The 12,044-nt window shown below is 49.4% G+C and overlaps 1 protein-coding gene across 5 annotated transcripts in view; it reads left to right on the forward strand.

The window, feature by feature from the left end:
- Positions 1-389: 389 nt before the first annotated feature.
- Positions 390-12,044, forward strand: part of ANO1 (anoctamin 1) — an 84,476-nt gene continuing 72,821 nt past the window's right edge. For 4 of the 5 annotated variants that reach the window (XM_068148401.1, XM_068148402.1, XM_068148404.1 and 1 more), the window contains exon 1: positions 392-605. In XM_068148401.1, the coding sequence (XP_068004502.1) occupies positions 548-605 (58 nt within the window). In that variant the 5' untranslated portion in view covers positions 392-547. Of the gene's footprint in view, positions 606-12,044 lie in introns of all 5 variants that reach the window. The other variant, XM_068148406.1, reaches the window with a different exon arrangement.

Here is a 12,044-nt window from a genome sequence, read left to right on the forward strand (position 1 = left end):
GGGGAACGGTTAAATTGCCTTCATTTCAGGGACCGCCGGGAGAATAGCTCCGGCGAACCCCAGCGGCGGTGCCCCCCCGAGCGGTCCCTGCCCCTCCGCCGCCGCCGTTCCGCGGGAGCGCAGGGCGTGCTGACCTTTCGCGGCCGCGCTGCTCCCGCCTGCCAGCAGCTGCCGCCGTCGTTCCGGCGCCCAAGGTCAGGGGCAGCTCCGCCGCCGCTGTCAGCGCAGGTAGGCGCGGAGCCCCGCGCAGGGTACGCGGGGGCGGCGGGTGCCGGGCGGGCGGGGAAGGAGCGGCGGCAGCAGCGGCGTCACTAGGAGGGCCGGTCCCCGGCGAGGGCCGCGCTCCCGGCGGGCCGGGCCGCCGCCCGCCGCCCGTATTTAAAGTGTGGCCGGGGGGCGGCGGGGAGCTGCGCGGTGCCGCTCGCTGGATGAACGCGCCCTGCCCCGAGCGAGGCACTGGAGACGGGAGGGGAAAGGGAGGAGCAGGCATCCTGTCAAGTTGAGTTTGGTACCAAGAGGCAGCCGGGCTACGGGACTCGGGGAGGAGATGGAGAAGGATGAGATCCACCTGCGCAGGCTGCCGCCCGCCGCGCCCTGGGGACCGCGTAAGTCACAGGCGGCGGGGAAGGTGCGGGGCTGGGGTGCGCCCGGGGGTATGCGGCTTCCCCGGCTGGGAACTGGGCTCCGCGGGCAGCCGGAGTGCCCCGATAAGGGATTTATTATTAGCGTTTCATCGACTATTTTTAAAAATCCAGGCATGATCTCTGCAAAGGACCAGCGAAATCAAATATCCCCCCCTTGCAAAGCATTAAACAGTATAAAGAGTTTGGAACCCACATTAAGGCAGCAATTAAAAGCTCTTCTAACCCCGGGGAAGCCGATCTAATTATGAAGAAGTAGAGTACAAAGTATACAGGGTAAACCCTCGGGTTGATGGTTGCTGTTAATTCAGGCTGTGCTGTGAAAGACGAGAGGGGGGAAAAAAAGAAAGAAGAGAAAAAGGTCTTCTGAAATGAAATGGTTCTGCCTCAGCGTGTCAGTAATGCTTTTACAGAACTGGCTAAACCGTGTGTCTCCGTATCATTAACTAATGTGTGCAGCAAAGTAAATTATATATATTGGAAAGGGGGTGGAGGTGGGGGGGGGGGGGGAAATACATTCCTTGGCTGAGAAGTTAGGGAATGTCTAGAGCCAACGAGCAGAGCGTTTAAAGGGTAGGGGGTGGGAATTTCCTTGGCTTCCCTCTGGAAATAAATCACAGCTTGGTGTCTGTGTGCCTGCATGTGCACCCACATACCCTGCATGCAGGGTGTACCAAGCCTCCACTCACACATAGCTGAGCAGATTTTTACCAGCACTATTTACCGAGGGCGTTCTTCCTACCAGTTGAGAGACAATAAAAGGAGAAGGGAGATGCTAACCAGGAACGCCCTGGAGCACACTTGATTATCCAGCTGAATTGTATACAAATGAAGTAAATTTAGCATGGCACCATCATAAATTCCACCCTTTACAATCAAAATTCCAAATCTGACTGTGTGCAGCTAAGAATAGCGTGGGGAGCCCTCCTCTGTACTCCCTCTTTTTGGATTCCCATGAAAACTGTTATCCTGGAGTCTACTCATTAGATGGCCAAGTATTTCACTGGAGTTCAGCCCGTTGCTGAAAGAAATGCTGTGGGCTTGTCAGACCCAGCCAGAGCACCCAGAATGAGAAGAGAACTATTTCTTGAATGTTTGACACAAACCAGCTGGGATTCGTAGCTGGGTAGCGGGGGACAGGGTTTCTGTACCTCCCCGCTTGTTCTGTGGTAACTTCTTCATTAAAATCAGGAGGAGCTTGAACTTCTCAAAAGTGAGATGGACAGCAAGTGACCTGGGGAGCTGAAGTGTTACCTCATTGCATTAACAGAGATATCAGTAAGAGGGCTAGATGATAAACTGGCACTGGAAAGCTCCACCATTACTCATGGGGCAGGTGGCAATTTATCATGAGGTAATCACAGTGATAGGGTGAGAGTCCTGAGAAAGTGTTTGAGTGGCTTTTTATCATTGGGAAACTTTACATAGTGCTCTAAAGAGGCATTCTCTATTTACTTGACTTAGAAGCATGATCAGTGTGTACCAGCTTCATTGCTGAGTCCAAGGGGCTTGTTTGTATTGCTATCGATAACTTAGCAGCAGCTTCTACAAACAGGCTCTTTTTGGATAAGATGAAACTCCTGTCTAATTCCATGGCAGATCCACATGTCATGATACAAATGCTGTCCAGGTCTTTGGTAACTTCTTTGCTTTTATTGCTGGGAAGACACGTGGAGACTGGTCCTTGGTGGTTTTCTGTCATCTTTATACTCTGGTGCTTGTTACGAGGAGTTAGGTAAAAGTTGGGGTCAGTCAGAATATGACAGAAAACAGGAAAACGAAGAGCAGCCTATGGTGCTCTGAGCTCTGGGTAAATATTATCAGTTGCCAACATCCAAAGCACTGTTTTACTTTTCACTAGCAAGGAAAAAAGTGACCTCAGTACATTATTTTTGGCTTTCGGCAGCATGAAAGGACAGGTGTCCTCAGCTCCTCTCTGCCCTGAGCACCCAGACATCACAGCTCATGCCTGCCAGCTAATTTCATGCCAATTGCTGCTTTATGTTGTGGGCTGACCACTGCATCTAATGAGGGAGGGGCAAGGGTCAGAATTGGGGTGGGCTCTGGGGAAGGGGCTGGCATGCTGGGTTCTGAAGGGACCGTGATGATGTCCTGGCACATCAGAGAAAGGCTTCGCGGCACGGGGAGAAGCGCTCGGGACTGAACACGAGATCAGGAGCCGAGTCTTTGCTCCCCAGATTTCGGCAATCAAAAATTCCCCATGTGAACATCTGACCCCCTTTGAAACCCATGAGAGTTTTTTGTCACCAACTTAAATGGCATCAGTCTGTCCCCCAGAAAATGAAATGATTCCCTCCTCTTCTCTGAAGACATTCCTCAGCCCAAAGCTGGGACTTCCAGCATGGTTTCCCATCTGTAGCACCCTGCTTCCCATGCTAGTACTGCAGCTGTTTCCATTAACAGTGAAACTGAGGAAGCATATTAAGATAATAATTAATCAAAGATGACAAGGGACTAATAACTGTATTGATTTAATTAGGACTCCTTTTCCAGCTCTGGAATGTGCAGCCATGCACATCATTAACTGAATATTTTAATTTGTAGTAATAGCTTATTAATTTCTGGGGCTGGGCACAGATGGAGCCACAGCTCTGCCTGCCTGCTGGACTGCAGACCTGTGCCTCGGCTTGCCGAGTGGCTGCTGGAAGTGTGCCTTGCTCTGGCCAAGACTGGCAGCAGGCAGTTTGTCCATCACTGACAGCTCTTCCAGAGTGCTGAGGTGGTGGGAAAGGGGCATTGCAGAGTCAGATGTGGTGGGTGCCCTGGTGAGGGCTGTGTAGCTCTGTGGCTGCAGGGGTGTGACATGAAATCCGGGGTAAAAGCAGCCTGCCAAAACAGAAGGCAGGAGAGCAGCCCTGGGAAGCAGCAGTATTTATTGGCACCAGGAAGGGAAGAGAGTCCCTTTTGACTTTAATTACACCCCTTGGATTCCGGTGATTTTGAGAGAAGGAAATGCTTGGGGACGTGCTGTGGTTGGAAAATTAGAGCTTGCTTCGGGGAAAAGGGAGAATGGAAGGGACAGGAACAGGCATGACAGACGCCGGGGCTTTACTGTGTGAGAGGCTGATGAATGAGAAGTTCACTCATCTCCCTCCCACTTCACTGGGGCTACTTAGCACTCCTTGGGGCATGCTTAGCATCTTATGCAGCTGGGGCCTTGGCAGGCCACCCTCTCCTGGCCAGACACTTCTCCAGGAGGCAAAAGAAGGAGAAGCTGCTCTCGCTGAGAGCATAGCCTGAAATAAATGGTTGTTTTGCCATGTGCAGCCAGGTTTGGAGCTCAGTGTCCTGCTCGGTGCTCCTGAGGACCAGCACAGAGCTCGGTGTCCTGCTCAGTATCATCAAGACACTTGTAGGTCTTTTCACCGCACCTTCCAAAAGCTGAATCCTCTGCTAGATCCTCGCTTCCTGCAGAGGTGGTCAGCGCAGTGAGGAGAGCTGGGTAAGGCAGAAGCGCTGAGCAGGCTCCAGGGGAGGACCTGTCCAAAGTCCTTGCTGTTGTCCTTTGACAAGATGATGTGGACTTTGAAGTGATTAAGCTATCAAGTATTAATGTCATGTAGAGTCGTTGGGTTGCTGTATAGGTGACTATTAGATTCTTGCCATTAGAGTGATGAGCTCCATGAGCAGAAGCCACCACTTTTATTATTTGCAAGTGTTTTCGGGGATTCTGACCAAAAAACCCCAACAAAACACTTCTGCACACATCCTCATACTTTATCACACAAGCCAAGCCAGTGATAGTGGCCTGAGATAGTTCTGCTTACTTCCAGAGACTACAAAAGCAGTTTATCTTGTGTGCCACTCTGGGAATATTCACCTTCCTGACCTCACCCATATTTGCTGCCAGGCTTGAGATTATGGCAGGCCTTGCAGCTCTGCTGTAGGTACAAACCCCAAGAGGGGTTTTACAAATGACAGATTTCTCAGGGGCTGGCAGCTCCATGCCTTGCTGAGACTCTATCAGGCTGTTATTTTCAGTGGTGCTAAGTCATCTTGTGCCAGCTGTTAGGTCTGAGCAATGTGAGTAACAGCACACAGCTTTTCTCTGATACTTCGGAGAGCAAAAAGATTGTGGTGTCTGCATGGTCACTGCAAGGTAATTTATGGTAACTGTAGACCTTTAGATCCAACCACAGTGGCTGCAAGGCTTGGGAGGCTCTGGATGCTCAGGAAGTGAAGCTCCTCATGCTGGGCTGCATTAGTCACTGCTGCAGCTCCCTAGGCTAGCCCACATGCCCTCAAGGGAAGGAGTTTTCTATTCATTCGGTTTAGCCTTTGATTTGCATCCCTCACCCCTCTATTTCTGAAAGTAGTCCTGCATCCTGGTGGGAGGGCCAGCCCTTCTCCCTGCCCCCTAACCTCCTGGGATCCTTCAGCTTTTATCTGCAGACAGCTGACCTGGCTCCCTGCACGCACCCTTGCCTCTCACTTGCTCTGGTTCTTTGTGCTGTGCCTCCTGTCCTGCCGCTTGTGCCCCCTTTGCTGTTTCCAATGTCTTGTCCCTGCCTCTCCTCTGTGGCTGGCCCACATGCTAGTGTCTTCTTCAGACTCCCACAGTTTGCATCTTTGAACCTTCTCTGGCAGTTTGTCCTTCCAGCCATTCCAGTGGCTATTTCCAGATCTGAGCTGATAAAAAGTCAGGAGCAAGGCTGGATCCAACCATTCCTCTTCAGCATCTTTGCCAGCTTACCTTATCTCCATATCTGATTTATTCCTGGCAGCTCTGTATCTGTGCAAAGGCCTGGATGTACATTCTCATTCTGAGTGGCATATTAATAATCTATATCCTCACTGCAATGTCCTTTCAGACTGCAGCTTTGAAAACCAGAACTTTTGGGGGGCTTTTTCCCTCCAAGCACTGCTGACTTTTCTTTGGACACAACTGTGAGTGCCCCAGAAGTTCACAATCTGAGACCTGTTAGGAAGAGGCTAAGTGGTTTGCAGGCAGTGGCTGCTCTGTTTTTACATCTTATCAATTATTTAACTTCTATCATGACATCAGTGATTACAAGTTGCGTGGTCCTGGCTCCCAGTCCTGCTGCTTTACCTCTCCCTCTATTTTTATCCTGTCCAGGGAGATGAGTCTGTACTAGAATGAAGGGGAGGAGAACAAACTTTGTTTTCTAAACACATGGCAAATATTTGTTGTCTCTTGTACATCTTCACTGACGTCAGCTGCTGTCCTGCTTGCAGAACAAGCTTGGACTGTGCAATGGGGAACTGTGTGTTGGTGAGGCTGACAAAGAAGAATTCTGCCCAGGGAGACAGGAACACTTCTCACAGCACTTGCTTAGGAAAGGAGGGAGAAGCTTGGCAACGAAGTTACATTTCCAGTGCAGCTTCAAGACACTTTTAAAAGGTGAATAGGAGAAGTGGACAGATACTGACTTCAGTGGCATCACAGGGATAACAGGATTCAGAGGACTCTGCATTCATTACATTTTAAACCTCCTCTTTTTAACGTGATGTTGTGTGGGGGTTGTAGTGGCTCATAAGAGAAACAGCAGCCAAGGTGAAAGTTTCAGGGCTAGTCATCAAAGTTTTAGGGTTTAGGAAAGTGGCAGAAATGTGCCCAAAGCCAATCCTGTTCTGTGTTTCTGCCTCATCATTTCTACTACAGTGTCTTGGCTGCTGATGTACCACAAGACAGCTCAAGGAACCTGCTTTGCCTTTCTTCTCTTCCCGGAGTTGGGAGGCAAGGATTCAAACTGTGCTATAGCTTTCTGTTTGTGATATGATTTCCCAGCAGAAATCTGCTGCAGGCTGCAAATGATGGAAGCTTTTATGCAAATACCATGAAATTCATCACAGTGTGCTGTGGCACTGTTGTCCTGGAAAGGCCTTCCAGTGATGGATGCAGGTTATTTTGGCAACCCAGCACAAGGAGGGAAAAGGAGGGTCCTGTAGGCATGCTGGGAGTTGAGCAGCCAGCTCTGTGATGAATCACCTCCTTGGGTTTGGTTAACATGGGCATGGAGAAGCTGATCCACATCACAAAATCATACAATTGCTAGGGTTGGAAGGGACCTCAAGCATCATCCAGTGCCAACCCCCCTGCCATGGCCAGGGACACCTCACACTACAGCAGGCTGCTCACAGCCAGCCTGGCTGCAAACACCTCCAGGGATGAGGCTTCCACCACCTCCCTGGGCAACCTGTGCCAGTCTCTCACCACCCTCATGGGGAAGAACTTCTTCCTCACATCCAATCTCAATCTACTCATTCTAGTTTTGCTCCATCCCCCCAGTCCTCTCACTCCCTGACACCCTGAAAAGTCCCTCCCCAGCTTTCTTGTAGCCCCCTTCAGATACCAGAGGGCCACAATAAGGTTTCCGCAGAGCCTTCTCTTCTCCAGATCGAACAGCCCCAACTCTCTCTGTCCATAGCAGAGGAGCTCCAGCCCTCTGTTCATGCTTGTGGCTCTTCTCTGGACACATTCCAGCATCTTCAGATTCTTCCTGTAATAGGGGCTCCAGCACTGGACACAGTACTCCAGGTGGGGTCTCAGCAGAGTGGAGCGGAGGGGGAGAATCACCTCCCTCACTCTGCTGGCTTTGCTTCTCTTGCTGCAGCCCAGGATCTGGTTGGCTTTCTGGGCTGTGAGTGCACACTGCTGGCTCATGTTGAGCTTCTTCACCACCAGCACCCCCAAGTCCTTTTCCTCATCCTGAGACCTTCTCTCATGTTTGTAACACTGTATGGACACTGTTGATGGAATAGGTCTGTAACAGTGGTGCCATGATGTATCCAGAAGGGAAGTGTTGTAGGACCACTGGGAGGGTAAGGCCATGCTGAAGCAGCTGTGTGTAGCATGGGTGGTGAAAGCATTCTTTGAGGCTCACTAGAGGAAGCTACTCCACTGTTGTCTGTGTCCTGTGTTCCTGGCACAGGGTCTGAGACTGGGCTAAAGAAGGAAAATGGTTCTCTGTGTGTAGTCTGACTGTTGGTATGTGGTCAGCAAACCTCATCCAGATGCTTGTATCTTGCTGCATACTTCTGAATGCTCTTTTTTTTCCCCCCCTCTGATGAATGGCAAGAACAGGCTTCTAAAAATAAATTAATGGTTTTCCCTTTTTACTTCCTGTGACTTAATATGCTTTATTTATCTGTGCAGCTACTAGTCATCATCATCCTTCAGCTCACGGGAGTGTAAACAGAAATCAGCCTGAGTCACCAGCAAAGGATGTGGAGCCAGCCTGTTTCCAGGATTTTAGGCAGGTGTAGGAGTTTCAGCCTGGGGCTCATGAAGGGAAAGTTGTGTGAAACAGCTCTGGGGTTGTGTCTCAGGGGTCTTGCACAAGGCAAGACAGAGCTGCAAGAGTGACTGCTGCTGCGTTCTGAGCCGCCTTCTGAGGCGCTCAGACCTCGCAGCATTGTGCAATGAGTTATTCATTCATTTGTCAGGGTTGGTTTATCAGTACAATAACAAAACCTGGGTGAGAGTCCAGTTGATTATTCCAGCCCCCAATGTTGATCAGAGCTATGTCCAAAGCAACAGTTTAATCAGCTCAAGCAATGTACATCAAGAGGTTTAAGTCTGCTTGGGCATCCAGTCCATTCATCATGCTGCTGATAGTGTGCCCCAAGGCAGTCGGAAGCTTCAGGCCAGCTTCAGTGAACGTTATTGGGACTTTTAGGACGTGGGCTCCTTTCTTTGGGGCTTGCCTGCCCAAAGTTAAGGCTGCTCTGTACAATGCTAGCAGAATGTGCTGTAGTTTTGGTTGCTCATTACAAATGTGAAGGGATCTGACCTAAAACATGCTGAGCATCATTTGCATTCCCAGAACACGTTCTGGGAGTGCCTCTGTGCTGTTGGTAAGCAGCACATTTGTATCCTGTAAGAGAGGATAAGTAGGAAAGACACCTTGCAAGGTATACTGGAGAGTGCAGCTCTCTGCTGTCTGTGTGCTGAGGGATGGCAAACAGGACTGACTCTGTGTCCTGGGGCAGAAGGGACTTGCCAACAAACAGGGTAACTCAGCCTGGGTATTGACATCTTCCAATTCTTCTTACCAGCATGTATCAAGGGTGTGATCTGAGTACTCCTTAGCTTTCCTTTCAGGTGATTAAGTGAACCTGAATGCAGGTCAGGTCAGTGCAGTATGCTGGGATGTCATTTGACCTTGTATCTAGAGGAAGATAACAGAAGGAAATCAACTCCATCACAGCCTAAGCCAGCACCACCCCATACACTGCCCATGTATCTCTTCACATCTTGCCAATAAATCCATTTTTCATGTTTTCCTGTGCACCAGGCCTGGTTTGCTTCTTCTGGGTAGCTTTTCTTCTTGCTCTTCTCATTAGTAACCATACTCCTTGAGCTTCATCCTCAGCTGGTGGTGCTGGGGTTTTTTTGCCTCTGAGGGCTGCTGTGTAGGGTACTGCAAAAGTTTTCTGTGCTTCCCTTCTAAATGTCAAGTTAAGTAAAAGGAATCAAAGCTTCAAAAAACAATAACCTTCCCCCCCAAGAGCCATGTTTGCTGTTCCTGTGAGTGAAATGAAAGACTTCAATAAGCAGGCAGGGACAGCACTGCATAGCCCAGAGCACGTGGCTGTCACAGGTTTCAGGGGATGTGGGTACCAGCACTGTGCTAGCAGGGTTGTGTTTGCAGACTCCATCAACTGGCCTGGGAACAGCCTCCTAGCCTTGAGTGTTGACATCAGCAGGGGCACAGATTTGAAATGCTACTTCATCTTTACACCTGGTGTCAATAATCCATTGGGCAGATAGCTGGGACCAGCTGAAGAGCACAAGAAAGCTGCCTAAGGTACACTGCCAGGATGTACTTCAGCTGGAAGAGACAACTATTCCTGTGCTGCAGATTTGTGTTTCAAACCCAGTTCCTTTGTAGGAGTATTGTACTCTGTGCCCTGAGATGTAAGATGGTATTTGGGCTCTCAGGGGAGGATCAGATGCCATTCCTGAACAGTTGTACTTGAGGACACGCAGGAGACACTCCTTTAATTCACATGGTAGGAAACCAGGCTGAGAAGCAAAGGCTGAACACAGAAATCACATCCTAGCCCTTTCGTACCTGCTTTAGAAATGGAAGGTGTACCTTTACACACAGATCTCGAAGGACTTCAGGAGCCTTTGGGAGAGCACAGCAACTCCTCTTGCATCACATTCGTTTGCAGTCACAGAGCTCCTGTGATGTGCCACTGCTGAAGATGTCAAGTTTAGGGCTTCAGCAGGTAACAGAAAACCAGAATTTTCATTCAGTTCACTCAAAACTGACTCAGCTGAGAGGAGGTAATACTTGTCCAGGATTCAGCCCTGTGCACAGTGTAGGTGAGAGTGGAAGAAGCAGAGCGGTGTGGATCCGCCTCAGATTGAGCAGGGTGAAATTGTTGGAGGTGCTCCTTAGTTCAGAGCTGGAGTTCAGGCTGTGCTTAGCCACTCTTTCCCTTGCAGGGGACTGCTGGGTGCCACCACCCTGGCAAGCCCGGCCCGAATGAAATAGCTTATTTGTCATTTTCAAATGAGGGTGAATCTGATCCTTCAAAGAGGCTGTGAGTAATGACAGGTCATCAGCTGCCAGAGGAACTGCTTGCTGGTACCATCCTTACACTGTCATAAGGACTTCTTGTGTGTGTTGGCATAAAGTATCTTTAATTAATCTTAACCATTGAAGTCCATCTGACAATGTAATGGAGTGGTTGGATAATAAAAACCCAGGAGTGCATACTGATTACCAGTGGAAGAGCAGAAAGAGGTTTTGGGTTAGAGTGTAAATGCTCTGCTCCACACCAGAGGCACAGAAATCAAGTCTAAGCCTTTTAAAGTGAATAGTTTCAAACTGCCAGAGAAATTAATTTCATTTCTCAGCTTTCTCCTTGCAGCATCTTGCTACCAAGCTTTCAGTTAAGAGCCAGGTGCAGGTTTCCAGAGCAAGATCCCTGTTGTCCTCCTCCTATAAATTAATGAAAGCTTTCCCTTTTTTCCTCTCTTCTTTTCTTTTTTTTTTCCCTTCTCTTCAATGTATTTTCTCAAAATAGCTCATCAGAGCTGTGTCCTGAAATTTGCTGTGCCCTCTGGCCCTCATCCAGTGAAGCACTTAAGCATACAAACAGCCCTGGCTTTGGTGGGAAGTGGGCAACTGAGTGCAAGACCCTCTTGCGTGTCCCAACACCTTCCATACCTCTGTGCTTTCAAGGGAAAGCTGCAGCACTTCCCCCACCCTGCACAGTGTTTTCTCCACCAAACATGAACAGGGTTTCACACTACAGCCATGCTTCTCTGCAAGGGGGTGTAAGAACTGTTCAGTTCAAGTGGAGCATCTTTGCATTTCAGACGGATTCCAGAGCAGAGCTCATGGGAAGCTAGCAGTGATCCATCGTAACTGTGACAGTGAGGCACATGTCTAATGGTAGCTGAGGAGTTCAGCATCCCACTGGTCAGGGCACTAAATCTTTAAAGTAAAACCTTGTCAGAGCAGTTCCTGGGAGCTTGTGATTGATTTCAGCCCAGCAATTACTCTGCATTGACCAACTCAAGCACGCTGCTGGTCAGTGCCAGGAGCTGCCTACAGAGACTTGCTTGCGGGAAGCTTCCACGTTCTGCAGGTGCCAAACAAGATCAGGGATGCTAGCAGACGTGGTTCAACCTCAGGGTGAGACACCTGATGCTTCAAAGAAAAAGGCTTTTCAGTCCCCTGCACTGTCTGGGCAGTGTGTGTGTGCTGTCACCTCATAATGTAAGGAGTGGCATAAAGACTTCTCGTAGCCAGATTGTGACAGGGGCATGTCCCTCCTCTGCAGTTTGGTTCTGCAGTCAGACCAGGGAGCTCACTTCAACTCTCACCCTTTCCCAAGTTTGATGTCATTGCCCTTTCTGTTTCTTGGTACCACATCCATTTATTTTTTTCAGCTGCTTTCTTTTTTCCTAATTTATTGTCAAGATTCCAAAGGGAGAGAAAAGAGGATAGAACAGAAGAGGGATATAACTGAAGTGGGTAGGGGAAGTGTTTGAGCTGTCCATAGGCAGGAAATCTGAGCGCCTCTGGAACCTGACTGAGTCCTGGAGTGCTCTCGTTGCTTTCACATACTTATTTCCCTGTCTGGCTGTGCTGCTTTTCCCATGTTGTCATCAAAATGGCCCCAGAAGGGACAGTTGTGAAGCAAAAACTATCTGTGAGTAGAGGAACAAACCCAGAGCTATTGTTAAGCTACAGCTGCCTTGGGGTCAGCAGAAACAAGCAAGTTAGACTGCTGTAAGTATTTGCAAGTGTTGATGCTCTCTTCTGCCCTCTAATATTGGGGGCAGGAGTGGAAAATGGCAAAGGCAAGAAGAGATGTCAGTGGCAGTCCCATCTTGCTGAAACTCAGGCTGTAGCCCATCACTGCTGAGGCTTCCTCCCTCCTTCTCCTCCTCCTCCT

This window comes from Melanerpes formicivorus, unplaced genomic scaffold, assembly GCF_026170545.1.
Source record: "Melanerpes formicivorus ecotype bairdi unplaced genomic scaffold, bMelFor1.0.p_v2 SCAF_16, whole genome shotgun sequence".
NCBI lineage: Eukaryota > Metazoa > Chordata > Aves > Piciformes > Picidae > Melanerpes > Melanerpes formicivorus.